Below are 25,169 nucleotides of genomic sequence, written 5' to 3' on the forward strand. Positions count from 1 at the left end.
TAGAGCCTAAATTAGGCGGAGGGATGCATGAAGAAAACAATACAGAAATCTAAGATTATTAAATCTAGAATCATCATTTTTGACATTTATTTTTCATAAATTTTAGGATTAATGAAACCACATCCAGTTCCAGGAAGTTGAATGTTTCCCGTCTCTCTGCAAATAATGGCTCAAAATAGCAAAAAATGAACAAATAAAAATAAATAAAAACACTTCACCGACATTCTCTATTTCTCTTTAAACATTTTTCTGTCCTTACTCTTACAGGGTTTCCTGCACAAGTGAAATACATGTCATTTTATCAATTACATCCACAAACACGCTTGAGTGTTAACCAATTTTACTTTACACTAAAATAGCGGTACTTGATAAAAAACCGTGCTTACCAACAGAGTGATGCCAAATACACTTGAAAAGCACACCACTTTGTATCTTTCTGCAATTCACCGGGTCTTCTTTGTTTTTCCAAGGACGGTGCTGTATCAGCTAATGGACCCTGAGTGCTCGCTAATAAATTTCTTTTAAAGTGTACTCAGCGGGAGCCACAAAAATTTTTTCGCAGGTCAACACAGGCTCGCAGTCGCACGGGGAGAGAGCGCAAACCACAGTTTACGCCGATTCCTTAAGTGATGGATCCTCTAATAGCTGCATCTGCTCACTTGCAGGCAGCACATGCAAAAAGACAGCGGCGCGCTTTTGTTTGCTCGCTGTGAGTTTGTTGTATATACTTGCGTGTGAACAGCACTTCACTGCTGAAACCAGTGAGGCTGTTGAAGTGTGTGTGTCAGTGTGCGTGTGTGTGTGTGTGTGTGTGTGTGTGTGTGTGTGTGTGTGTGTGTGTGTGTGTGTGTGTGTGTGTGTGAGCGCCCCATCTGCACCCTCTGCTGTGCAGTTACAGTTGTGGGATCGCTGCCAAGCTCTATACTCCCAGAAGAGTCCTCTGTGTGTGAAATGTATTCACAACATCTTGCTGGACAGAGATTGCTTGTGTGTGTGTGTGTGTGTGTGTGTGTGTGTGTGTGTGTGTGTGTGTGTGTGTGTGTGTGTGTGTGTGTGTGTGTGTGTGTGTGTGTGTGTGTGTGTGTGTGTGTGTGTGAGAAGAAACAGCAAATATCAATTGTTATTTGTTTTGCATTTCTTTTATATAACTTACAAATTCAAGTCATTATGTTGGCATTAAATAAAACTGACAACTTTGTAATTGTAAATGACTTGAAATGAATATTTTAGAAGATTTTGCGCTGAAATTACAGCCTGATTGATAAGTCAGTAAGATGATTTTATTGGTCAATGCTGGCCAATTCTATCTATCTATCTATCTATCTATCTATCTATCTATATAATACTGGTACAGGACTAAAGTACAGATTCAAGCTTGTGCAAATTATTCTATGATATTTGAAATTGTTCAGGACTGTCGTTTCTCTATACTGAGCTGATTGGTTCTTGCCATAATATGGATTCTAACAGTTGTCAAGTAGGGCTGTCAACTGTATCCCAACCTGACTTCTGCACAACACAACTGATGGTCCCAACCCCATTAAGAAGCCAAGAAATTCCACAAATGAACCTTGACAAGGCACGGCTGTGAACTGAAAACCATTTCAGGTGACTACCTCATGAAGCTCACTGAGAGAAGGCCATGAGTTTGCAAAGCAGTAATCAAAGCAAAGGGTGGCTATTTTGAAGAATCTAAAATATAAAAGACTTATTTCACACTTCTTTGTTTACTACATAATTCCACATGTGTTTATTCATAGTTTGATGCCGTCAGTGAAAATCTACAACATGAATAGTCATGAAAATAAAGATTAAATGAGATGGTGTGTCCACATTTTTTACTGGTAGTGTATGTATGATGAATATTGACCGAAACTGAAATTTTTTTACTCCCTAAAATCAGCATTGGTCCCAAAAATCCATCACAGTTGAGCCTCTAATTGATATAACATGAAATGGAAGCTTTTCTCCTCTCTTTGTGAGTGTGAAGACAAAAAACCCTCCCGCTTGGAGGGTAAAATAGCTGCTCACTGGCTCCAGTGTATAGACTGTAAAATAAAACAAATGTTTCACCCACTCTGGCTGAGAACAATTATACTGCATTTCTATTACCAGCCTCCTCCTCCTCCTCCTTATTTAACAAAGCAGCACTGGAGCACCCGGTGGGATTAGAGCCAGTGATGAAACCATTATAGCTGAACTGGGAGAGTGGAACAAGCCAGTGGGCTGAAATATTATTAAAACATTACAGAGGAGGAGACGCAGACGGGAGAAAGAGACGATCCTTCTTCTTTGCCGCGGTGAAAGCAAATAATTCAAGGAACACATTCAAAGTTCATCCTCTGTCAGTATCACAGTGTGTGTCTGCTTCTGCATCAGAATTCCTGCAGATCCTGTCACTGTGTTACTGTTACTGTCACAGCGAGCACACTGGCTGTGCTGCGACATTACGTGGTCTGACATGTTCTAGCATTCATTCTAAACATTCATTCTAAACATGCACTGTGTGCTAAACTCACCGTGTGTCACATTCAAAGGCATCAGAAATGTGGTACTGTAAAAGCCTGCATTTCTCATACATTAACAGTATGGAAGAGGAGTCAACTCTCTAAGAGGGAAACCATGAACCTGCTATTTTCTTTTTTTATGCACCTCCTTTGCTTTGCTTAAATTTATTCAACTTTACATTTCACTATGTTTCTTTAGTTTCTTATGATTTTCCTATTAAACTGCAGTGTCTAAAATGTGTGTTTTTTTGTAACTGAACTTGCCCATGAAGGCTAACAGCACCAGAAGCCAACCAATAAATAAACCCTGAGTTTAGAATATTTCATCACAGATATGTCAGGTCAATGTTTATTAATATTAGATCAAGACAGAAATGAAAACAGTAGATGGCTGTACGAATCTCAAGAAGCAAGATATGGTTCAAATATTATGTCCAGTACGTGAAGATGTTTGTTTTTGCTTCACCGCCTGATTTATCTTTCAAATAAATCATTTAAATTCTTTGTTTTTTCATCTCTTTTTTTTTTCGTATTTCCTTGGCTGATTAGTTAGGCAGATTTGAAATGTAGCTGCTTCAATAAAGTAAACATAAAACTCACAGCAAATCAGCAATAACTAATTAAACTTCATGAATAAATGCTACCTAAATCTTCTTATGAATAAAGATACATCCGAGGTCAGTGTATGGAATCATAGAATTGCCATAATAAAAAATAAATCTGCTAAAAAAATAAGGAAATAAATGTGTAAATATAAAGAGGAATAAATGCATTTTAAAAATAAATCTGTTAAAAAATAAGTAAATAAATTTGTAAATATAAAGATGAATAAATAAAAATAATAATTAATTTAAAAATATGGAAATATAAAGGTACATTTTTTACATTTCTTTTCGTATTTTTTAACAAATTTATTTTTATCTATTCTTGTATTCATTCCTCTTTATATTTACACATTTATTTCCTTATTTTTTTAACAGATTTATTTTTTTATTTATTCCTCTTTATATTTACACATTTATTTCCTTATTTTTTAAAATAGATTTATTTATTTATTTCTCTTTATATTTAAACATTTATTTCCTTATTTTTTTTAACAGATTTATTTTTTATTAAGGCACTCTGTGCACTCACACTGTGATTCTATAACAGTGGTGCAGTTTTGTTGAAGTTAAAATACGAGTGCAGATTAAAGTATATATACACAAACATAACTAAATAGCTAGCCTGAAATCCTGCTTTTTTCAACCATTAAGAATTGTGGTTCCTGCTGCTACTCTTTTGGATAAATAAATATGAAAAAGTGGACATCTGAGATCTGATTCTGTACCTTTTCGTGTATCTCCTGTGTGGACTGGGCGTCGCAGAAAGCCACGGTGGCCAGATCTTTGAGGATGGGCATCTCCACGGTGCAGTCGCGCCCATCCAGCAGCGCCACCAGGGGGCGTGGGTGCATAGGCCCATTCATAATCTGGGGCCGAATACCTGCAGAGAGACCAAGACAAGAGGGAGTTAATTATTTATGTCTGGCACACACACACTACAGAAGGAGCAGCGAAATGCAGGATATTCATTCATCCCGCAGCAGGAAGCGTTTACTCGAGCTGCGGTCGTGTGTTTCGCCTAAATCGGTGGCTCCAACACACCTGAGTGGGATCCATACTCTTAAACTTGACTCTCTTCTACTTTAAACCACCGTGATCATCTCCTTTAACTGGCAACGCTGGTCGATATGACACACACACACACTCTAACCCACACACACACACACACACCAGTGATATGACTACCCCCATCTCTCACTGTTATCCACACTGTTACCAGGCAACAGGTCCTTTCACCCCGTGAGGTCATCACCTCCATTATCCTATCACCGTACAGAAGCCGGCAGGCCTTCAGTGTGTGTGATCCTGCATGTGTGTGTACTTTCTACGCCCTTTACACACTCATCCTGACACTGAAGCACAAACCACAGTAATTGAATTTAAACTTCAGGTCTCTTGAACCGACTTTCTGATCTTCTGCCTCGATCCTCGTCTGCTCACTGAGTTGTGGCCCATCAGGTAAGAAAAGCGGCAAAAAAAGCTACAAATTTTAAGCGTCTGACTTCACCGGTTAAAAGACCAACTGACCGCTTGAGTGTGTGATTTAAATTTCTTTCTCTAAAATCAATATGATGCATTCTTTAGGTGGGAAGAAAAACAGTGGAGTATTGAGGAATTACAAAAGAAAAAAAAATCTGACAGCGTTGGACCCAAATTCAGATAAAAAGAGGGAAAAAGGAGGGAAAAGAAAAAGGAGAAGGGGGGGTCCACACACCACCAGTCTCTGGCTCCCTGCTGCCTGTTGTCATGGTGATTAGAGGATTTGGGCAGGATTATGAAATATTTTATTTAGTGGCATCTGCGCTGCTGGAGAGGACATCCAAGCCTGCTCGCTCGATGTCTGTGTCTCTAACTCCCTCGGTTTTTTTGGGAAACAAGGACAGCGATTGTGACCTCCACAACTACAACACGCTAACATATGCACTGTAAACAGATCAGATGTGTGCAACGTTGAAAAAAAAACCCACAAGAATAAAAGGAGGGGCATGTAGAAGTAGCAGTGTGGACTCATTTTGATTCTCGACGGCTCTCCAAGTTTGAGGAGAATATCCCTGTGAAACTGTATTTTCTGGAACTAACTAATGATCCAAAAGCCCTGGAAATATATTTTCCTCAATCAGCTTGTTACTATGCATGAATGGATCCTACATGAGCACAAATATTTCTGCCAAAGATGAGAGAAAACTTGAGAGATTTCTGTATTTGAGGATGAGCTGAAGAAGGTAATGCCACAACCTCTATCATCTGAATCTACATTTGATCCTGGTTGTTTAGCTTTTCCACTTTAAATTTGAAAGTTCCTTATTTAATCATGCATATTTGCTATTTCTTATATTCACATGAGAAGAGTAGAGATATAAAAAACATGCAAAATCAACCTTTTAAAGGCTTTAAATTCCACGTTTCAGAGAAATAACGTCAAACCAGGCAACCTCGAGCATGAAAATTCAGTAAATAGGTCAAAATTTCATCTATTTATTCCTCAGTCAAAGTAATTTTCATTAGTCTTGGTCTATTTGTCCGTCCGCCTGCAAGATTACGCAAAAACTACCTGGCCGAATTTCGCAAAACTTGTCGGACAGGTGGAACACGGCCAAAGGAACGATCCATTAAACTTTGGTGCAGATCCAGATCAGAGTGCCCTTCAAGTCTGGAATATGAAAAACAATCTTAGTCTAATAGTATCTATCATTTGTTTATTAGACGTGTTTTGTGGAATCTTAATGTGAAAAGGAACATTTTGGAACGGACTGTAAATTATACACCATTTCATGTCTTTACACATCAAACTGCACACACACAGACACACACACACACACACACACACACACACACACACACACACACACACACACACACACACACACACACACACACACACACACACACACACACACAACATGAAGAACAACAGTCTACCTGTTCTTGAAACATCAGAGAGATATGCAACCAGAGGATTAATTTTAAAAAGGAGCTTAGCCGTGTATCATTAGTATCGCAGCTCCGACAGACTGTGTTTTTATAGGGTTAATTAATTTAATAGCTGTTTCTTTTCCCGCTTCCATCTAAAACAGAGGAAGGTGACCCACATTCACACAACTGAGGGGCGTAGTTCAAATTCTATACAAGCAGAGGTGACATAGAAGAAAGGAGTTCATCACTCGGACAAGAAAAAGAGGCAGGAGGAATGAAGGAAGGGGAGAAAAAAAACTGGAGTGCATTAATATCTCTTAAAGTTAGCATCTCAAGTGGATTTTTTTGCTTGTTGGATGAGCATTTAAATAGATGCTCCATCACTTTACTTCTAATATTATTCAGCCTGAGGACATGGTTGTTAAAACTCTCCTGTGACTCTGGAGGGAGAAAACATTAAATGGCATCTGAATGTGTGGGGTTGTACATAGATTATAGGAGAATTATCTATTGATTTTACGGCTGGGCCTCATTCTGGAGAATAAAAGTCAGAAGGCCTCTGCTGCTTTCTTGTGAGTTCCTAACTTTATCAAAGTGCAGCATGAACTCATTCCTTGAGCTTATACTCACCCCGGCCTCCGCTGTGCAGCTCAAACCAGCAGATTGATTATAATCTGCTAAAAGCTACTTGAAACTCACTTTTATAGACTTGTTTGGATGAACTGAAATTCTGTTAGTTATTACTGACCTTGTTGTGCTGCTACTTTGATGCAATGCTTTTATGTTTTATGCCTTTGCTCTTCAACGCTCTGTGTTAATTTTACGAGTTTTATAGTGAATATATCAGCCATTTTATACCTCTGCTTTATAAAACAGTTTGGAAATAAGAGAAAATTTTTTATTATATTCGACTATATGACAGCCATTAACAATATTAATATTGCACAATACTATGGAGGGCCTTACTGAAGCAATAATATGTTGAAAGCTGTGTCTGATTTGTGAGTGTGTGCAGGAATATTCAGATATAGTGGAAAAGACAGTGTAAATGCGTAAATACACAATCCACAAATGTGACATTCATGCATGTATGTACAACTCTGCAAACAGGAATAATTTTTGTGCATATGGAAATAATTCTGCACATAACAAATGCACTAAAAAATAATGGAAAACTGTAAGTGGGTCAATACATAATTTAGGGACTTTTGAAGTCCAAAGGATATATCTTGCATACATTTTTATTAAATGTAAAAAAAAAAAAATCATGTTGTTTATGTTCATTATGATCACATCTTGCATGAGGTGATCTGATTTTTGTCCCAGCTCCTAAATCGAATAAATACAGTTTTCACTCATAAAATTACCAGCTGTTGAATGCGTATACTTGCAGATTCTTTTACACATGTACAAATCTTGTTCAAATGTGCCGTCGTAAAGACATTTACAAACTGATTTCTGAACAGACGTTTGCAGGTTCTTGCACACATTCATAAATCAATACCACACACGTATAAAAACTGGTATATAAACATATACAGCTTTCAGAAAGCTTTCTGTTCTCTGAGTATAAGCTGAAAGCACGCATTATTCCCACTGGATGGACTCGTGTGTGTGTGTCTGTGTTCGGTATGCGTTAGCGAGGCAGCTCTGGAGAGACGACTACTGTTTCTGAAACACACCTGTGGCTCCGCATCTCTCCCAGCGCCTCCTCATCACGCTCCTGCTGAGTTCATAATCACACTGAAGAATACTCGTATCATCTCGCAGCCAACACACACAGCTTTGTGTGCACGCAAACAGGCGCTCCGAGATGAAAAGGACACAATGGGTTTCTTATACTGTACACACAGATAAATAAGAAGCAGCTGGCCGAAAACAGCAGCGTCACTTGAAGGAAGTAGGTCACAAAGCTGTTGATTAATTATTTCCTGGTGGTTAATAGCCCTTCTTCGGCCTAATAAGGCAGAACGTGGCATCGCATTTAACACATGATGAATCTGCAGATAATTAACACTTAACAAGGCTGTTAACGCAGGTCTTAATGGCTCGGAGACCTGGTCGGTGATTTGAAGGAGATCACTAGAGTTGGACAGAAAGGACTGAATCTCAACCGGAATAAAGTGAAGGCTTAGACAATAAGAAATGCATGAATCGTATCGCTTATGCATAAAGAAATAACTCAGTGAGGATTGTCTGTTCCGTCAAGGTTAACCTTCTCAATCTCAAATCCTGGGGGCAGGTTTAAAAGGCATGTTATGCTTTAAAAAACATGCATAATTACACAATTTACCAAAGCTACCAACTCTAAAAAGAGAGGAAATTGTATCATTTTCAACTTTCTAATAGTGCTTTGACATTGGAAAAATGATCCAAATCTAGCCTTAAAATTGTGATATTTTATCAAATTATCATGTCTCATTTAAAAATCCTCCAAAAACAAACCATGTACTCAACAACGAGATTCTGTAAAGTACAAAAAATTTCACTCTCATCAGCACAACTACAGCCCTATTCACACGGGATTAGTATTACCTCGGGATCAATGCTGATTTGTAATAATTGCGGAGGATGTCTGTGATCTTAAACCCGTACGAATGCGCCATGTGTGTAATTTGTAAAGTAAAAATTCCACTGCAAATTACCTACCATATTTTGTCAAACGCAGACATCCCGTGATAATACTAGTCTCGTACGAATCTGCATCTCAGTGATTGGGGGGTATTTTAGTTGCCTTTTTCTACCTCTTTCCTGGCTGAATTATGGAGGCTGTGGTGGAAATTACTGACAGCATTTTAGGTGCAAATGCAGGAGTAGGCCTATATGCAACAGGCCTGTGGACCACTGGCAGAAATGGCAAAATCAGATCAACTAGAAGAGGGAAATTTGAGAGGATATTGAGATGTATGACATGCGTAGCGTAGCGTAGTGGCCTATCTTTCAACAGATTTAATACAAACGCCCTGATGGCCCATTATCCCGTCAACGCTGCCCACTGTTCTCAAGTCAGGCTGCTGCTTTTACATATTTACAGTTGCCATGACGACTACATACCACGTTAAAAGCGGATGTTGCGACATGAACAGATTTGACATCATATCCGGGCTTTAATGTCAGTAAATTCGAGTAAGCTACTACCAATCCCATGTGCATAGTACATATGGAACCATTGCTGACTCAGCAGCGACCGAGAGTCACATGACTTCTGTTCACTTAGTTTTTGAACTGGGTTGAACTGCAGGCAGTGTTCACACAGAGCAGAATGGAGACAAGTTGGAAACAAATTAAAAATACAAGTATCAGAAAACACCTGTTGGCACAAGGAAAAATGATGCTGATCAATTTTTGCAAAAGAAATAATCTAATTCTTATGATTTATGGCTGTATTACTGTCATACTGCATGGAATACATTTGTGAATCCTCTTTTTCTAGCCACCGTTGTGCTCTTTCAACCGGGGTGCAGGACTTTACAGTGCAGTGAAAAATGACACAATGTGACGGGAGCAACAGAACGATCAGAAACCGCTCGGGGTTCAGAAGGTTAATGAGTTTTTCGAGCTTTAGTCTTTCGTGTCACACTTGCAGAAGCTCACACCACACTACATTTAATCCTGCCAGTGTAGGTCAAACACAATCAGAGCATCACAAAAACCAGCTTTAAGTGCATTAACAGCGAGGGAAATCTCACTTGGAATCGAGGCTAAGTTGGCGACATAAGGTGACACTTGCAAGCAGGTGCACTCGTCTTCTATATCGCAAAATTCTCTCAAATGTATCCAGAAATCAACCTCTTTTGTGACAAATGTAAGAGTGGTGTGTACTGGCAGCACTCAAGCTCAGAAAGATGTATTTCAGACTCTTTATATTTAAGACATTTGACTTCAACTAAATGTTGTGTCTTTTGCCAGCTGTTCTTTAGCAAGACAAACAGTTTTATTCAGACAAAAGGAAGCTGCTTCAAGCACACTTCTGATGCCTTGTGAAGATAATGTCTTTAACTTCGCGCTGTGTAGAGATCTGATAATACATTTTAGAAGGTTAAGAGGTCTTTTCAAGCATACTTTCAGAACTACTATGTGGCTTTGACCTCTTAAACTCTCCCACAAACATCTCTCCTCTGTATGGTTTTTTGCATTTATTTCTTTATTCTAGTTGTTAAGATTTTAATCGATTTATTTGCTTTGAGGAATGTAACTTGCTATCATGAGATACTGTGCACTTATATCTTGGCTAGAAAAACAATACAGCATAATAATGTATTTGCATGACAATGTTGACAACATTGTACTTAAGATTTTTGTAAGTGTGTGAAACAAAGCATTAAATAATTAATTCTGCTATTTAAATTGCCAAGAGTAATTAAATTGGACAGCAGATGGTTTTCACTTAAAGATTAATATGAAATTATTGTCAGAAAATCAGCAAGTAAATAAGACAAAACACCATTTTTATATGTTAGGCCTATAAAGTTGTACACTTATCATCAGCTCTGGTAGTAATATTGCTCTACTGTACGTCTCATTCATTCACTACAGGCTTCTGTAAACCACATGTTGATTACTTTGAGGCCATTATTGGTCCTTGTGGAATATAACAGAGACTCAGCCAGCTGCAGACGGCTTTAATAACAGTCATCTGTATAAATGTAAGCAGTAATGTACCTTATGTTTGCTGATTTTACATGATTAACATGAGTTCAGCCTTTTCTTTCTAATAATTACAAGATGACAATTAGATCTCGGATTAACTAGTTTGCAATCACGAAAAAACAAAGCTCATTCTATAGAGATCGTGAAATAATTATGCTGTAAACACAAGAAAACAAACACCCTGCAGCCTTCTTTGCATTCAAATGCCGAGCTGTGGATTTTTAATGGCAAAGAAGCTCGAATAAGTGAGTGATATCCCCAGAAAACTGATTGAATCTGGTTGCTTTTCTCTGTAAGTTTCTATATTTTTATCCATCTATCTGCGGTTCTTTCTTTCTCCCCCCTTTCCTCTCTGGTTGGGTCAGCAGCTTGCCAGGCGTCCCACCCGACAGCCAGACCCAGAACCTGGACTCTGCTAAACACACGAGCAGAGCCAGAACTCTCCTTGTCCAAACATCGAGTCCCACCCAATACCAGACTCGCTCTTAAGTGGGGGAATAAAAAATGCACCGCGGAGCCGTTATTCAAGTGCCCATTTGCTGTTACATAAACTTCTGTGAGCAGCAGAAACAACATGATTAAAGACGGTTTACATTAGGGCCGTAAGATATTTTGGCTGGGATAAAAATGCAAATCGCCTGCGCCAATTTCCTGTTATTGTACCCAAAGTATTTAGCATAGCACAACAGCCAGCATTATGTGTAAGCCAGCGAGTAGTAAAGACACAAAGCCAGCAGCTTGAAGAAGAAAATCTAAGACGAGTTGAGTGGCGACGGCAGATACAGAGTGCGATCCAGTGGAGGTCATGTGTCGTCACATCCCTCGGTGGGGGAGAAGCTCCAACGGACTGAAGCTGATATCAGCCTCAGCCAACGCTAATCACAAACTGGATGATTCGTCAGGAAATACGAAAACTTCTGGCAGAGCTGGCAAAAGCGTACTCTCAACCACAAATGGATTACAGATGTTCCAGACTAAAAAGCCTTTTTGGATTCTGACAACAGAAATAGAAGTCATCTTTTTAACTGTTAGAAGAAGAAATAAAAAAAGCAGAACTCATAGGAATACGTCTCTCCTCAGTGAATAGGATCTGGTGTCTAATTCTCTCGTTTGGAAGGGCTGATCTTTGGAAAAGCAGCTCAGAAAGCTCCTCTGCCAGACGCTGTGAGTCAGAGTTTTCAGAGAGGAGAAGGATCGTTTCTTAAATAGAGCGCAAACAATCAACGAAAGAAAATAAGCCCTCACTCAAACCTGTATTTCTCCCCTCGGATTTGGGAACCAGTCTTGAAATTGGCGTTTAATAACATCACACTACATCAGTTATCTTTATTCCTCGAGCTCTGTGTTCTGACGGATGGTGCGCTCTGGTTTTTGCGGTTTCATGGATATCCAACATGCCTCGGTTGGTTTACAAAGACGATTTTATTTGGAAGTTAATGCATTCCCCTCGGATTTACTTGTGGCTTGTTTTTTTTTTTTTTTTGTTTTGTTTTTTTTTTGAGGTCGCTTTGAAATGTAAATGGTGCACTCTGGGACTGCAGAGTTGTATTAACTTACCTGCACTATTGTGATTTTCCTGAATAATTTCACTGTGTTCTCTGCCATCTCAAATCTCTGTGAATAGCCTTCGGAGACAGTTTAGTATCCTCACTTACAGAGGAGCGGCACACTTTGGAGACCCTCTTTTATAGCCTGACGTCATCTCTAACTGGCTCTAAATTACAGGTGACATCTTTCATCAAACCCTCGCCACCCATCAGCTCATTCTTTTCACTCTCCCGCTGCCCTTTCTCACTCCATTTCCCATCTCCTTCCCTAATAGTCGAGTGAGAGGTGATGAAATGCTCCTAAATTGTTCAAAAACGGTGCAATACATGTCACGGACGCTCCCACACCGGCCCCTGTATCAGTGGAACAATAAAACTGCAAAAACAAAAGGAAGTGAGGAAGATTTTCCATGGCACGATGATGTCAGGGACACAGAGGCGGTCGCCGAGTTCACAGTGAGCTCTCAGAAAAACTACTCCGCAGTTGACGCAGGACCAAAACGGGCTCAACGGGCTTAGGACCAACAGCTGGTTCTGGTTACCTAGCAACTCCCAAGCTGGGGGCCTCAGTGATGGGATAGTCCAAGAGTGAGAGGAGGAGGAGGAGGAGGGAGAGAGGGACCGAGCTGATAACCCAGTGGGCTTTCTTTGTGACAAGTGCAGCAGGGAGAAAGGAAAAGCTTGATTTCAGGATATCAAATCTTGCCCCTGCAGGCCGGCCAACCTGGCAACCCCAAAATGTAGAGGTTTCAGGAGGAGCGGCGGTCAACGTTTGTCTGCGGCATTTTTATCAAGGAGATATCAGCAACACAAACACGACTGCGCACACGCTGACGCCGAGTTTGGCTGCACTTAGTTTCACACACACCCACAGACGATAGCCGTTAATGATCAAGCGATTATTGAGGATGTCACAGATCTTGTTAAACAAAATGTTCAAGGGCATTCGCGGCTCTCCCTGCCAATACCCCCCCTCCTCCCGCTCCACTTCTTTTCGTCCACTCGCTACCTGAAATATAAAACAGCAACTCCGCAACCGTGCATACATGTTAACAAGAATCCGGCGCCTGTATTCTTGGGAGTGTCTGCTTTCTTGAGTGTGTTTACGATCGCCTGGCATCCGTAGAAAAGGAGGGGAGGTGTAATCTTTTCTTTGGCATTTTCTTTGGCCTCCTCCAGGCCCCCCCACCCTGGACCCTATCAGCGCCCGGCTACGCTGCCGCCACCCCGGCCTGTCTCTTGTTCCACTATGTGGACACACAAAGACATTGTTTGTCCTCCCCTCTCTGCCTGCTGCTCCCCTCCAACCCCCCCTTCAAAGTTATCACCACCCAAAGGCTCAGCCAGAGGGGGCGAGGGAGGAAGGAGACAGAAGGGAAGAGAGAGAGTGAAAGGCAGGGGTGAAATTGCATGGAAAAGTGTATGAGAAAGTGCAGGGAGAACACACGCTGACATTTAGATATCACAGGTGGTGTGATGGGAACTGAGAATGAAGACGAGCATTTATCCAATTTATCTTTTGTGCCTCTCTGGCGAGGTCCCCAAACAATCGGGGTCCGGAGACAAAAGCAGCTGTCAGCGCTGATGAACAGCGGACAGTAAACTCCGGCTTCACTTCACATGCAAACCGACATATCCAGTCCATGATGACCGACGATGCAAAATCAAAAAGCATGAACGTCTTCACACCACCAGTTTTCACAGAAAAATTCCTGGGGATTTGTTTTAAAATGCAGGAAGATTTGGTCTTTGCTGCTGTGAGAAGATGCAACACCGGTCACAGTTACAGTAAATAAAACCATCAGCGCAGCAAATAAGCCTTTGTTGTGAAAATGAAGAGAAAAAAAATGGCAAAAAGTGTGAAAGTAGCTGCTGTGCTCTCAGCTCCTAATTATATTTTGAACACAGCTTTCATCTGATCTGAATATCAGTGCATTTGCATTGTTTTTATGCATCACAATCATAACCCAGCTTGGAAATAAACACACTGCAGCATACGGCATCCACACACTGAAAAAAGCATTAACGCTAACATGCTAGCCACTCATCTTCTGTGACCTCTGACCCTACAAATGACAACCCGTCTAATCTCGCCCCTCCTGTTGCTGCCGTGTGGCTTCAAACCCAGGAAACACACACACACGCACGCACGCACGCACGCACGCACGCACACACACACACACACACACACACACACACACACACACACACACACACACACACACACAGTTTTCACGACACACTTCATTGCAAAAACATAAGAGGCTCATTAGCCTTAAAGCCAAATCCAACTCCCTGCCCCCACCTCTCACCGACACACACACACTGCAGTTTTTTATTATTATCCTTGACGAGTGCGCACACACACACACACACACACACACACACACACACACACACACACACACACACACACACACACACACACACACACACAAACAAATATACACACAAGACAACGTGAAGCATGCTTCTTGCCTGGAAAATGCTGTCTCCACATTCTTCAAATCAGGTGCTGCACATGGCAGGAGAAACGTAGCGTTGAGGGACAAAAAAAAAATGTAAAATAAATAAAAAAGAAGTGGGCGTTGGTGGATCCTCACACACTATGCCCTGGGGTTATCCTCTCCTCTCTACCTCCCCCCCTCCAGCCTCCCTCCTCCCTCTCTCTCTCTCTCTCTCCTTTTAGCTGTCTTCCCTCCTCGCTCTCCTGCTGCTTGTTTCCAAATCTGTCCTCCTTCGTCACCTCATCCCCAGAAGTTCCATTTCCCTTTTCTTCTTCTTCTCTCAGACGACTCTTGAGGAGACAAGAAGGATGGTGGTGGCACAGGAGGGCAGTGGGTGAGGGGGAGGACAGGACGATCGTCACTCCCCCCACCGGTGCAGTTTGAAGCGGCGCCTTCAACTCCTTTAATCTCCAGAGAGGGGGGGAGGTTTAAAAGAAAAAATAATAAATTGGGATCTCTATTCGTCTTCAGCCAGCAATCAGCACTTCTCGGCGCTCTCTCCTCTTTCCGCCTCTCCAGCCAGATCACTTGTATCTTTTCTCTCCTCAGCCCTCCTCTTCTTCCCTTGCTCTCCGTCTCACTCTCTCCTCTCTCCCCTCACAGCAGGTTTGGGCTATTCATTCAGACGTCAGGCTCACTCCGTCAGCCTTTTGTTGCAAGTCACAGAAAGACGAAGAGAGAGAGAGAGGAAGGGGTGGGTGGGGGGGAGAAAAACGAAAAGAAAAAAAAACGGCACAGAAAACAATCCACAGCTATGCAGAAGAAGACGCCCCCCCAAAAAAGAGGAGGTAAATAAAAGAGAGAGAAAATAAAAAGATCCTTGAAGAGCACCAGTCGTGGCGAGAGGTGCAGCGCTCCTGGCACACTCTCTCTTCCCATTCTCTCCGACCTTCCCCTTTCGCTCAACATATTTTCCTTCGCTCTCTCTTTTTTTCTCTCTCGCTTCCCCTCCCTCCCTCCTCTTTCCCCCCTCCCACCCTTGCCTTTCTGTTTTATTATTTGTGATCTGGCCTTCACAGTCCTTAAAGAGTGCCAGCCCCCCCCCCACTACCCACCACCTCTTTTTCCTCACTCCCTCCCACCTCACAAACTCACTCTGATTTTTTTCTTCTTTTTTTTTATTCATCTCTCTCCCTCCTCACTGTTTAAAAAACGGACAGATTGGTTTTGCCGCTCAAGAAGCCATTAAGTGTTATTTCTAGGCTAGGCTCGCACAACGCACAATGCTGGTTTCACACAAGGACGAAAAGGCATTTTATGCATACTGTCATCACAATGACCGGCCGCTGCTTTCAGCGTTGCACAAACATTTCTTCTGATAACCGAGAATCCCTGCAAAATTGCTTCCCACAATGCAAAAATATCTGCAAGTTTCTGAACAAACACACTTGCATCTGAGCTCTCTGGAGGCCAAGAGGTGTCTTTCAGCACAGTAGTGATTGTGTACTTGCAGATGCAGGCACAGTGGAGTCCTACAACTTATGGTAACACTTAGGAAAATCCTTCCTGGAGTCGATCAGATCCCGAGATTTAAACTCAAGCACAGGGAGTAAAAGATTAGCATGTTTACTACCACACTGGTCGGAAAGGCCAGCCAACACTGAGCCGCGTCTCCCTTAAAAGGATTCTGATAATTACGGTTAAGAAGTCTGTCCAGGTCATCAGTTCGTAGACACAACACTGCTTTTTTTTTAGAAGGTGTTACAGTTCTTTCGTCATCAAAGATTTCTCAAATTTACTTCCAAATGAATAATCAATATATAATAAAGGAAATACTTAATCAATAAATGTGACCGAGATCATCCGATAAAGCCTCATTAGACACAGATACAGTAAGTTTATTAGAGTGCATAAATGGTTCATAGTGCTGCTATATTAGGGAGATTTGACATTATCTTTAAGTCTGATGTTTTTTTCATTATAAAGTCCCATTATCTACTTAAAAACTGTTACACTTACATAACATCTTCTCATTGTCATTCACCGAAAGCTCTTTTTGATTAAAGCACAGAAAAACTTTCAAACTTCTGCAAATGAATGTGAAAACAGCTTGAAGAGTCAAACTTTGCATCTTTCTGCACAGTGAAGGTCAAACATTCCAATAAACGAACAATGAACAAAGAAAAAACTTTCTGACTTGAGGGAGGCTTTATTATAATGCATTTAATCTGTTGTGTTTACTTACTATGATTACTGCTGTCTTTAAATAAAATGCACTGTCCAATGTTTGTCAAAAGTTGCCAGAAATGTTTGTTAATGCCAAGCAATATGAAAAATGCTCTTTTTTTAAATTTATCAATATTGATACTGGCTTCAGAAACAGTATTAATTTAGCTTTAGTTAATATTACCTGAAGCTAACACCAAATAGTTTCTTTCTAGGTCTTTTCACTCTAATATTAACGAGAGTGAAAGAACCTTTAGCGATGACGTGGACATCAGTGTTAGGGTATGAAAAAAGCAATCTATTACACATTGCTCGTGTGCTTTTCTGATTTAATCCCTGCAGGAAGTAATTCGGTACACTTTTATTTGCAACATCCCTCTGTAATTGCCATCAAAACCTCACATATGTGCACAAATCCCTCTACTGATAAGGAGGACCTGCACAAGATTGTCCTCTTATACTTGCTATAAAGAATTATCACAAAGCCAACAGAAAAAGCCGCCGCTGAAAGCCAGCAGTATGGCTACATAGCCTCAAAATGAAAGCAGTAACTTAATCCGTACTTGAAATTAGGGCCCGACCGATTTATCGGCCGGCTGATTAAAGCCCCTTTCAAAATAATCATCATCGGCCGGGTTTTGCCGATTAAAGGCCGATATATATTCTTAATTTCTCATAAAACAGTAAATACTGTCGGAGTCACGCAAAATGATGTCCTTGCTCTGTTTGTCCAAAACATGGAGCTCTGACTCCATTCAATCCTCAGTAACGTAGAGGAGCAAGCTACAGCCAGGCAACATTACAGGAGTGGGCTGAGCCGACAGGTAAGTTCATAACGACGTTGTGAAATTAACAATGACTCAACATGTCTCCCGTTTCAGTTTAACTCTCTTTGTCATGTTGTGCTAACCTAGCTTAAGTTACTCCCTGTCTGTTTATGCTAGCAATAACATCGCTGCAGTTATGCCAACCTAGCATAGCATTAGCTAACAGCTTAAAAGCCAGTAACTGCAGAAATAACGTAAGTGTAAAAAATATTTGAGAATATATAACGAACGTTCGTCACTCCGTCAGCTGCGTGTTGAGGTGCATTTAAGGAGGAGCGATGTCAACCCAGAGGAGGGTTTTTTTTTTTTCAGTAAAATGATTAACATTTCTGTCTGTCTTCAGCAAAAAAATACTATAATGTGGCCCAGGCTGTAACAGCAACTCACTGTGTGTGTTGTTATGGAGGAACATTAGTGTCGGAATATTTGCGTCTCTGGTTTTTTATTTTGGTTCATTTGAGTCTTTACTTCATGGCAAAGAAAATAATGGAGTAGAGAAAATGCGATTTAACGTTAAAGGGCATCAGAGGGCTGCAGAAATAATGTTTTGCCAGTAAATTCACTCATTATGTTGCCTATATACAGCATATACCAATGGCCTAAATCTAAAGATAAATTCATCAGTATAACTGGCAGCTATATCTAGGCATGCTGCATAGAAATAATTTAGTTTTTGTTGCTTTAACCTCACAATTGAAATTTACAACTTTTTAAAAAAGTTTTTCTACCTGTACTATAATCTACCTCTAATTTGCAGCAACAAGAAGTACAAGACAAGATGCATTTCATAACTCATTTATAGATTGTCTTTTTTAAGGTTATATAATTTCCCAGAGCTTTAATGCTTCGTTGCATGTTTTTGTCCTCTCTACTGTAAAGTTAAACAAATGCCTGTAATTGAAAATAAGTTATTTCATTCATTTTTAAAAAATTAATTGGCAGGTTGATTAGTTATCGGAATTTTTTTTTTTTTGCCAAATATCGGAATCGGCATCAGCCTCAAAAAATCCGTATTGGTCGGGCCTCACTTGTATTGTCATTTCTGGATTTAAGAACAGTAATGTGTCACTTTAACGCATTACAGACAACCGTAATGAGATTACAGTAATGCATTACCCTGAAACACTGGTAGCAATAAATGAGTTGTGCGAACACATATATTAGTGCTGACATCTAACTGATTAATTGATCAACACACATAATCAAGTACAGTTTTATTCATCACACACTGTAGAGAAATCTGGAAATCTTTGCACGTTGCACCACTGAAAAGTCCCAGTAAGAAAACACTGAACACTTGTCACCAAATAAAGGACAGAAACGGCGCACGGCCTGTATTGTACCATGCTGTTTGCAGTGTACACATTGTAGCGTACAGCTTGTATCTAGTGTAAGTTCAGCAGGAGTGTGGTGAGTTTAAAGGGCTTCATTGAGGAGGTTCGGTTACAACATGTAACCAGAGCCCACAAACCAGCCCTGGAGTAAAAAAGCCTCATTCATGAAAAGAAAGCGCCGGAGTGAGAGAGGCCTACTGTATAATTTGACCTCTAAAATTCACCATCCCATCTGCCTCCTGTGATCTACATGCCGTGCCGTTGCCAAATGACTGAAGCACAAACGAGATTCTGGGGAGACGAGCGAGAGGAGGGACAGCGGGGGAAAAAAGGGATAAAGAGAAATGGCACAGCTGCAGGTGGACAACAGATGTTGATCTTTTTTTTTTTTCCAGACAGGCGATTTCAGCACATAAATTCTTCCATTCATACTCCGTCTGTGCATCTCTCCACCTCTTAAACACCATCACTCTCCTCCTCCACCTTCTTCTTTCGAGCCAACTGGCCTTATTGGAGAGGAAAGAGATGTAAAGAGTGAGGAAATGTGTGTGTGTGTGTGTGTGTGTGTGTGTGTGTCTGACGATGCAGGATGAATGGAGCTGGTTATTACACTCCTCATGTATGCAGCAGGCTTAGACAAACAGAGTGTGAAACGGCATCCATGAAAAATGAAACAGAGAACAAATATGCACACGCGCATATCTGATTTAACTGTTACTCATGCATCAACTGGAACTTGTACTAACTCAATAATGTGTCCAAATATTTGAAACACATCATCTAAATTTAGGATAAAAGAAGCAGGAACACTGTGAAGCAGAATCCCATTTACAGCTCCCTGTGATCCTGACATGCCTACTGACAAGTGTAGAATGTTTCCCCTGTGGTGCCAATGAGATTCATCGCCACCTCTAAACATATCTCCCCTTTCTATTTTGTTAAAACACTGCTGAGCAAAAGTGTTAAGTTTTGCGACGCTTGGCCACACATGCGAACGTGGTCAGCCTTTCGTCTCCTGCACTCCGACTCAACGCCCATGAAGATTTTCATTTTCTCAAAATGAATAATTCAGGGTGACTCCCTGGTCACGGAGGAGGAGAACGGAAAGGAAAGGGCGAAAGAAAAATAGAAGGAAGGAGCCAGTAAGAAACAAGAAAGAGAAAGGGGAGATAAGTTAACAGGTCTGTTGATGAGGAATGTAGAAGCTTTTTCCGTCTTTCTCTGAGCTGCAAATGTTTGAGCATCTGACCTCCGCTGTCTGTCCTTCCTCTGCCTCTGCTTCAACAACTGGCTGTTAATCAACTCCTGCCTCTCTGCAACGATGGAGCAAAAAAGCCAGAAAGGTCAGACTTTTTCTTTTCAAGGTCCGGTTTCTTTTGATGGCACCTGTGCTGTCTATCTGCAAGCTCTATGCTGCCACATTCACAACACCCAGCGTCAGACGGTTCTATGATATTCTCATTACAAAATGCAGGGAAGAGGAGGTAGGTTGGGAGATAAATTACATACAGTTCAAACACATTTTGTAAAGCAAAGTAAAATGAAATACCAACAGCTCAAACAGAGGAGAGTTACTGTGTAACAAATGATTTAACTCTAAAACTGTGACTATGTGTGATAACAGGAGCACATATTATCATTGGCCATTAAATCGCTAACCAACTCACAAAACTAACTTTCAACACTCCAATTGATTTCTCTGTCGATTTGGTCTTCACATTTTCTAGTTGTGACTCCAGTTGTACCAATCAGATTAGTTTTTTTTCATTTTGATGTGGTAAAAGTGACAGGAAACTAGGAAATGGGGAATTGAGCGACGGCATTATATGTCAATCAAGGGTCTCTTCGATTCAAATTTATAGCCGCCCCAATCGCATCACCTCAAACTCAATGCTAAGTGACAGAACTGAAAAACCCATCCAGCATAAACTGTGTAATTTCAGCTAATATCATTATTATTGATGGATTTTTATTGACCTAATTTTAATTAAAACACGGGAGAAAAGGCTTACAGGAGGTCCTCGACTTACATCAGAGTTCCGTTCCTGTAGTGCGATGTAAGTCGATTTTTGGCAGAAGTCAGAATTCCGGTGAAAATGGAAACAAATCCATTACTTGCCTCACGATATCGATCGGTTTACATATTCGTACAACTACAGTAACGAAAACAGTCATGAGCTCATACTGAAATACAACTCAGTAGGAAAATGTAAACCAAGCCGTCTTATAGCGCCGTGTGACTACTGTACATACAGTATTCATCCACTTCGCTCACCGTGTGACGACGTATTTGTCCGCTCCGCTCGCCAACTAGTTCCACTGAACCAGTTCTGACGTAACGACAAAAACAAGTTTTCAAAAATAAAAAATAACTGATCATTCTATCAATGGTTGTTCTATCGATTCTAATGTTTTTGGGGGTTTTTTTGTGCATGTGAAAGAAAAAACAACCATGATCTCTTACATTATCATTTATTATCTATGTGTCCAGCAACTCCTTGCTATAGAATTATTTGTGTGCGGAACTTTCTGGCAGGTTGAAGAACTACCTGAGGGTCAAAAGGTCTGAGGTTTGCAAAAGACAATTTTGTTACACTCCTAAAAAGGGTTTGGGAAGGAGGACTCTGGTTCTTATATAGCATGGAACAAATGACAGAGTTACATTACGTTTAATAACCAATGAAAATGAATTTCTGACTGTCTGTTCACTATAAAAGTTGTTGTACTTTTCCTTTGAGAATCTAGACAAACTCTGTATTCTCCATATCATATACAATATTACATCTGCCACCAACCTAGCAGGGTGTTTCATAGTTTCTGAGTTAGATGATACAGACATGCTATTGTTTATTGCCCATGCTTCGTATAACTCGAGACCAGCCCACTTCTGACTGACAATGGTTATTTTGTCTGTTATTGCTAAATTTTGGCAAATATCATTGACATTTTATGGTTTCTGGTTGCTACACAGTTTCTGTCTACAACCCTTGAGCCAGAAAGTTAAAGACAACAGTTTGGTCATTCACGGCTCAGTGTTGCACCATCTGCAATCAAGCTACATAAAGTACCAACAACAAAATAAAAAAACCTTGCTTAGACAGACTGCATAAGATATATCCAAATTTGCAGCCTTTTCGATTTCCTAACTACAGTGTTTCAAAAGCAACTATTTTAAAACAGTTTCTCAAGGAACAATGTCAAACATTTTCCGGCTCCAGCTTCTCAAATGTAAGATCGTTCTTTTTTTCTTTTTTTTTTTTTTTTTTTTTTTTAATCTTGTCTTAAAGATTGATAAATAACACTAAAACTAACCTTGAGCAGTTTCTGGCAAACTGTGACACCCATTTTCTAACATGTTTAAGACCAAACTGTTGCAACACTTGCATCAAAAGGCCACAGCCAGAGTGCTGACTCAAGCTCTGTTCGTATAATAGGTCTAATTATCTTTCTTTTCATGTGTAATTTGCTTGTATGACACAGTCTGACATGCATCTGAGCAGCTGAGATGCCAGACAGCACGGCATGGATTGGAGGTGTCTTTCTTCTCCTGCTTTCCTCCCCTTCCTCAATCGCTCTAAGACGGCATGACAGAGTTTCCATTTATATAATCTCCCATTTACACTCCTCCACCAATTTCTGAGATTCTATCGGGGCCTGTAAAGCAGTCACTATCCAATCTAAAGCAGCCTTCTCTGCGTTTAACTCCCTTCCTTGGTCTTTCTTGCTCAATCTTCTCGCCTGCTCTGCTGTCTTTGCTTGGGTTCGGTCACCTCCCATCTTCACTTCACTCGTTTCCCCTCATTTTTTTGCAGACGGGCTCTGCAAAACCACAACCACAGTCATGAATGAATGTGCTGAGCAGAGTATGACGTTTGTTTAGAAACATATTTCTCCCATTACCTCTTCTAACTGCTTTTTCCCTGAGAAAGACCAAGAGGGAAAAAGAGACAAACAGAAACTGGGATCAATTTAAACATAGACAAAAACAAGGGTGGAAAAAAAACATGAAGAGAAAATGACAACTTATGATTTGTATAAATGTAATCCTGGCAGGGTAAGAGGCATAGCAGGACCAGAAAGTTTATTCTCTTGTGAGGGGAAAAGGAAATCACTGCTTCAGAGGAACATCTGGCAGGGAGAGAAACTCAGCACTGTGCATGACAGACGCCACCACTGCCACCTGCAAATGCCTTTTTGAACATGCTTTAGTGCACAAATGTGACATACACTCACCATGCACTTTATTAGGAACACCTGTGCAGTCTAATGCAATATTACTTTTATGATGAAGCTTAAGAAAGATGATAATTCTACTTTTTGGTTTGTTATTGACGTTGTAGGTGGTGGTTTTGGTGTACCAGACTGCTTTATATTTGTCTGGTAATGGGTGGACAAAATATTTGCAACACTTTTCAATATAATACTGTGACTTTGAATACTTCATAGTATGATGGCAAGAAGTTTTGGCTGCTGTGGCTATGCAGTAAGCGCCAGCAAGAGGCACAAATAGAAAGAACATGCATTACGTAATCCAGCGCCAGGGTTGCTAAATTCATCCCAAAACGACCCAGACACCAAAAATGAGTCGAGTAAATTATCAGATTTCTAAAAACTGTAATACTTTAGCTCAGTAATTGGAAGTTTAAAAAAAAAAAATACTTATACTACAGTTACTCCTTAGCCAAAAACAATTCTGACAAACCGTCACCTTTCACCCTAAACTTTTTATGGACTGCCTACACATGCAGAAATAAACATAGTATAAATTTAATCCTAAAGAAGCTTTTGATATGATCAACAAGGCCATAAAAGGTGGAACTGTGCAGCTAAAGGGGTGCCAGGCATGTGGTCACAAACGAATAAACAGCTGCCTATCCAGACCATGTAATTATTTTTACTGTCAAGACTGAAATTAGAATCTGACAGAATCTTTATAGTTATGAAACAAAACAACATATAATACTTCAGCTCGACCACAGCAGTTTTTATAGATGAAGAGAGCATCTTAATTCTGTCAATATTTCATAGGACTACTGTATGTGTAATATGGGGCTATTACAAAGTTTCAATATGTGTGTTTAAATGTTTTGCAGCAAATAGTTTTTCTGATTTTAGTTTGTTTTTCAGTTAGTATGTGCCAATATGGTTGTTTTAAATTTAAAAAATGAACCATTTCATCTCATTGGCTACGTTGTGCTGCAAAACAAATGATATAAAATGCTTGCATTTTAGACATTTTTAAACAGTTTCTGGGCATTTTTTTTGTCACTGTGGGCAAATTTTTCACTGCAGTTTAAAGTCCTGCAGCTCGATGAAAACAGTACAACCATGACTAGAAGTAGAGAGAACTGAAATTGTCATCTGACAGTTAAAATTCTGTAAATGACAAAAGTTGAATTTAATTAATTATTTTACAAAAATAAATATAAAATAGGGGTACTAATGTACAACACTTTCACAAGTGGCTCTTACTATTGATATTGAAAATGGTAACTCTACATACTATAAATATTTCACTACTTACATTTTTCATGTATTTCCATTCTATGTTCAGATAAACACAGCCTGCAGTTCATCCCAGTTCAGCTGAAAAGTCCTAAAATTTTTGTCAGGACTGTTGTTTCAGCTGAGTCACTAATACCTTTATAGTGGCACCAAGCAGCATAAAATGTTTTTTTTTTTTTTTTTAAACACTTTTTCATGATGAAAACATCACAATTGTGTGCTTAGATTTGGATTATTTTTCTCCATCGTTCTGCACATCACAGAGGATCTTTCAAGAATCACTGGAAATTTGAAAGTCCAATGATTCTTTCTGTCTTTACAGCTTCTAGTTCTGGCAAATGGTGTAATTTTGGTGATTAAAAAAAGACAACATGCCTTTTAAAGCCGCTAGCAATTTTTTAGTGTCAGAGGGTCAAAATCTTTATAGAGTAGACCAAATAAAGTAATGTGAAAATGGGCAAAATACTCTCTGGCTCTAAAGTTAACCTCTTTTCTTTAATTTTTAGGTACACAAGCTTGTATCTCTGACTTTTTTTGGAATCAAACCAATTGAGTTGCCTGGAAAGTGCTACAACTGCCAGCCTCTTACTGCTGCCTATGCACAAAAT

The 25,169-nt window shown here is 40.1% G+C and overlaps 1 protein-coding gene across 5 annotated transcripts in view; it reads right to left on the minus strand.

The window, feature by feature from the left end:
* The window catches only part of ctbp2a (C-terminal binding protein 2a), a 75,408-nt gene that overhangs the window by 11,882 nt on the left and 38,357 nt on the right, over nt 1–25,169 (minus strand). For 4 of the 5 annotated variants that reach the window (XM_023295384.3, XM_023295382.3, XM_055018588.1 and 1 more), the window contains one exon: nt 3,838–3,992. In XM_023295384.3, the coding sequence (XP_023151152.1) occupies nt 3,838–3,992 (155 nt within the window). Of the gene's footprint in view, nt 1–3,837; nt 3,993–14,700; nt 15,612–25,169 lie in introns of those variants that run through there. The other variant, XM_023295385.3, reaches the window with a different exon arrangement.

Source organism: Amphiprion ocellaris, chromosome 16, assembly GCF_022539595.1.
Source record: "Amphiprion ocellaris isolate individual 3 ecotype Okinawa chromosome 16, ASM2253959v1, whole genome shotgun sequence".
Lineage (NCBI taxonomy): Eukaryota > Metazoa > Chordata > Actinopteri > Pomacentridae > Amphiprion > Amphiprion ocellaris.